The sequence below is a fragment of the Etheostoma spectabile genome, unplaced genomic scaffold, assembly GCF_008692095.1.
Source record: "Etheostoma spectabile isolate EspeVRDwgs_2016 unplaced genomic scaffold, UIUC_Espe_1.0 scaffold00014256, whole genome shotgun sequence".
Lineage (NCBI taxonomy): Eukaryota > Metazoa > Chordata > Actinopteri > Perciformes > Percidae > Etheostoma > Etheostoma spectabile.
In genome coordinates, this window is record NW_022604017.1 from 1 (window position 1) to 5,000 (window position 5,000).

The following is a 5,000-nucleotide window of genomic DNA, read 5'->3' on the forward strand; positions in this document are numbered from 1 at the left end:
TACCTACTTTTGCTTTATTACTTATTACTTTAATACATATTCAATTTAATCGTAACGTCACTTACTTACACTGCAATATTGTTCGTTGTACTATGGCAACCGCACTTTACTTTACAAGACCTTTACAAGACCTTTACAAGACCCTTTACAATACTTTTACAAGACCTTTACAAAACCTTTACAAGACCTTTCCAAACCTTTACAAGACCTTTACAAAACCTTTACAAGACCTTTACAAAACCTTTACAAGACCTTTACAAGACCTTTACAAGACCTTTACAAGACCTTTACAATACCTTTACAATACCTTTACAAGACCTTTACAAGACCTTTACAAGACTTTTACAAGACCTTTACAAGACCTTTACAATACTTTTACAAGACCTTTACAAGACCTTTACAAGACTTTTACAAGACCTTTACAAGACTTTTACAAGACTTTTACAATACTTTTACAAGACCTTTACAAGACCTTTACAATACTTTTACAAGACCTTTACAATACTTTGCAAGACCTTTACGAAACCTTTACAATACTTTTACAAGACTTTACAATACTTTTACAAGACCTTTACGAAACCTTTTACAATACTTTTACAAGACCTTTACAATACTTTTACAAGACCTTACATACTTTTCAAGACCTTTACGAAACCTTTACAAGACCTTTTACGAAACCTTTACAAGACCTTTACGAACCTTTACAAGACCTTTACAAGACTTTTACAATACTTTTACAAGACCTTTACAAGACCTTTACAAGACTTTTACAAGACCTTTACAAGACTTTTACAAGACTTTTACAATACTTTTACAAGACCTTTACAAGACCTTACAATACTTTTACAAGACCTTTACAATACTTTTACAAGACCTTTACGAAACCTTTACAAGACCTTTTACGAAACCTTTACAAGACCTTTACGAAACCTTTACAAGACCTTTACAAGACTTTTACAAAACCTTTACAAGACCTTTACAAAACCTTTATTTGACGCCATTTTACATTCAGTCTACCTTCTGCTTGTTGTCTGTTGTTTGCCTGTTAGTTTGTGTGTTTACTTATTTGTTTGTTTTGCTTTTATTGTAGAGAATGCTGCTGTAACAAGGGAATGTCTCCGCTGTGGGATGAATAACGTGTATTAATATCTATATAATATCTAATCTAATGTAAACACCCCCTGGATCGGTGTCTGTGTTTAGGAGGAAGCGGTTTGTGGCGTTGAAGGTGGTGAAGAGCGCTCCGCATTACACCGAGACGGCTCTGGACGAGATCAAACTGCTCCGATGTGTGAGTCTCATGCACACAGACACACACACACACACACACACACACACACACACATTATATCTACAGCCGAGGTTCCCAATCCCTGGGCTGTGGACCAGTACCAGGCCAGGGAACATGCCCCAGGGCCGCAAGGAAATTATTATTGATAACCATAAAACTAGATTGGCAATTGTTGCGGTTATTCTTGTATTTTATTTCTATTATTATTCCATGTATATTGTATCCTAGTATCTCATTATATTTATAGTCTGTAATTTACCATTTTATTGGGATCAAGATCTATCTATCCATCTATCCATCTATCCATCTATCCATCTATCCATCCATTCATCCATCCATCCATCTAATGATAGTGAAGTATCTTTTCCTCTTCACTCCCAAAACGATGTTACCTAGGTAACCGGTGTGTTTGTCTACAGGTGAGAGACAGCGATCCTTCCGACCCCTACAGAGAAACCATCGTCCAGCTGATTGACGACTTCAAGATCTCTGGAGTCAACGGAGTCCGTATCCTTCATCACCTGTCGGCCTGTCTGTCTGCCTGTCTGTCGGCCTGTCTGTCTGCCTGTCTGTCTGTCTGCCTGTCTGTCTGCCTGTCTGCCTGTCTGTCTGTCTGTCTGCCTGTCTGTCTGTCTGCCTGTCTGCCTGTCTGTCTGTCTGTCTGCCTGTCTGTCTGTCTGCCTGTCTGTCTGCCTGTCTGTCTGTCTGTCTGCCTGTCTGTCTGTCTGTCTGTCTGCCTGCCTGTCTGCCTGTCTGTCTGTCTGCCTGCCTGTCTGTCTGTCTGTCTGCCTGACTGCCTGTCTGTCTGTCTGTCTGCCTGTCTGTCTGTCTGTCTGCCTGTCTGTCTGTCTGTCTGCCTGTCTGTCTGTCTCAGTAGTTTCCTCAGCCTTTCTCAGATGTGTGTATGGTTCTGGAGGTTTTGGGTCATCAGCTGTTAAAATGGATCATTAAGTCAAACTACATGGGACTTCCTCTGGTCTGCGTCAAGACCATCATCAGACAGGTAACGCACACAAATCCTGGTCTAGGGCTCACTCTGTGAACTGGTCTAGTTCCAGAAGTGCCCCCCCCCCCCCCTAATGTTTGAGTTAGAAAAGCAGAAATTAGGAATTATTGAGACTAAAATTAAAGGAATGGATGTTGATGATAATCACAGACTGGAATATGTCAACTTTTACTCAATACTATTTCAACAACACTTCCATTTGTTTTACAATGCTATAAAATAGAATAAGACCCAAAATTAATGAAAGTAGAGATTTGTACTTGGCAAAGAGCGTTGGAATCAATCATGTTATTTTGGGGAATTAAAAACAACACTGATATAGGACAACATGGGGACAACATGGGGACAACATGGGGACAACATGAAGGCAACATGAAGACAACATGGGGACAACATGAAGACAACATAGGGACAACATGAGGACAACATGAAGACAACATGAGGGCAACATGAAGACAACATGGGGACAACATGGGGACAACATGGGGACAACATGAGGGCAACATGGGGACAACATGAGGGCAACATGGGGACAACATGAAGACAACATGAAGACAACATGGGGACGACATGAGAACAACATGGGGACGACATGGGGACAACATGGGGACAACATGAGGACGACATGAGGGCGACATGAGGACAACATGGGGACAACATGAGGGCAACATGAAGACAACATGAGAACAACATGGGGACAACATGAGGACAACATGGGGACAACATGAGGGCAACATGAGGGATGATGGGTATTGTAGTATTTCTCCATGACATTGCAAATAAACTTTTTTTTTTTTTAATAAGGTTGATTTCATACAGACTTTCGGAAGCAGAAACCTTCGCTCAGGCTCAGTCTAGTCTGGGATGATGTAGAGCAGCAATCTTCAACAGGGGGTCCGAGACCCCTAGGGGGTCCTCAGAGATAGTGCATGGGGGCCGCCCTCATGTTGTTGAAAATATGGGACGCAAATTAAGAGGCAATAAAGTTGTACCGAACAGACTTGAGTTACCGACCTCGCCAGACTGTCCTAACCCTTACCCTACGATATACTGTACATGTTGTAGAGCCCGACCGATAAAGGATTTTTAAGGGCGAGACGAATATTTGGTTATTTAAAAATCCCATATGCCGATATATCGGCCGATATATGTATATTTAAAAAGAAATCCAGAAACACGTTGCAAAACAAACAGATTTCCCTAACATTAATTATTTGTATTTATTCATGAGTTCTCACTAAAATAATATGATTATAATTTGTTTTACTGTCACAACAGAACATCAAAATATATTAATGGATGTTGTAGAGCGTCCTCTGGTGGACAGACTATGCAACGCCATCACTAGCAGGGACGTTGTAGAATGTCCTCTGGTGGACAGACTATGCAACGCCATCACTAACAGGGACGTTGTAGAGCGTCCTCTGGGGGACAGACTATGCAACGCCATCACTAACAGGGACGTTGTAGAGCGTCCTCTGGTGGACAGACTATGCAACGCCATCACTAACAGGGACGTTGTAGAGCGTCCTCTGGTGGACAGACTATGCAACTCCATCACTAACAGGGACATTGTAGAGCGTCCTCTGGTGGACAGACTATGCAACGCCATCACTAACAGGGACGTTGTAGAGCGTCCTCTGGTGGACAGACTATGCAACGCCATCACTAACAGGGACGTTGTAGAGCGTCCTCTGGTGGACAGACTATGCAACGCCATCACTAACAGGGACATTGTAGAGCGTCCTCTGGTGGACAGACTATGCAACGCCATCACTAACAGGGACGTTGTAGAGCGTCCTCTGGTGGACAGACTATGCAACGCCATCACTAACAGGGACGTTGTAGAGCGTCCTCTGGTGGACAGACTATGCAACGCCATCACTAAGAGGGACGTTGTAGAGCGTCCTCTGGTGGACAGACTATGCAACGCCATCACTAACAGGGACGTTGTAGAGCGTCCTCTGGTGGACAGACTATGCAACGTCATCACTAACAGGGACGTTGTAGAGCGTCCTCTGGTGGACAGACTATGCATCGCCATCACTCATAACATGGTTGACCGTCCGTTTTTATTTTTTAAATATTCATTCATCAGAATCATTTATTTGTCATTATTAATGATTCTGATGAATGAATATTTTAAAAAAAAAATCTGCCGTTATAAATTCCGATAAATCAGGAAATGCCTAATATCGGCCCACCGATAAATCTGTCGGGCTCTAGTTTGTAGCAGGGCGTCCCTGCTCCGTCTCTCTTTTAACTAAGGAATCCTTAGCCTAAACCACTTTGAAGACCCCTGGTTTAGACATTTTGGCAAATAATAGAAATCCTTATCGAAGAAATGAACGGGATTTATAAACAATATGTACACACAATTACTCATGACGTGACCGTCTAATACTAATTAATACTAATAATAGTGTCCGTCTGCTTGCAGGTGCTGCAGGGTCTGGACTACCTCCACACCAAGTGTAAGATCATTCACACCGACATCAAGCCAGAGAACATCCTATTGGACGTGGACGAGGTTTACATCAGGAAGCTGGCGGCCGAGGCCACCGTCTGGCAGAGAGCTGGAGCCCCGCCCCCTTCCGGGTCCTCAGGTGAGGAGCAGCCATGTGATTGGTCAGAACAACAATACAGAAAACAGGAAATACTGGGGTTATATTAACGGGTAACTTCTGGACTTTTTTTTTTTCA

General features: G+C 42.5%; 1 protein-coding gene across 1 annotated transcript in view; it reads left to right on the top strand.

The window, feature by feature from the left end:
- The first annotated feature begins 1,120 nt into the window (after window positions 1-1,120).
- Window positions 1,121-5,000, top strand: part of LOC116679459 (SRSF protein kinase 3) — a 7,866-nt gene continuing 3,986 nt past the window's right edge. The window contains exons 1-4 of the mRNA XM_032509109.1: window positions 1,121-1,291; window positions 1,711-1,798; window positions 2,188-2,294; window positions 4,738-4,903. Of these exons, the coding sequence (XP_032365000.1) occupies window positions 2,196-2,294; window positions 4,738-4,903 (265 nt within the window). The 5' untranslated portion in view covers window positions 1,121-1,291; window positions 1,711-1,798; window positions 2,188-2,195. The remainder of the gene's footprint in view (window positions 1,292-1,710; window positions 1,799-2,187; window positions 2,295-4,737; window positions 4,904-5,000) is intronic.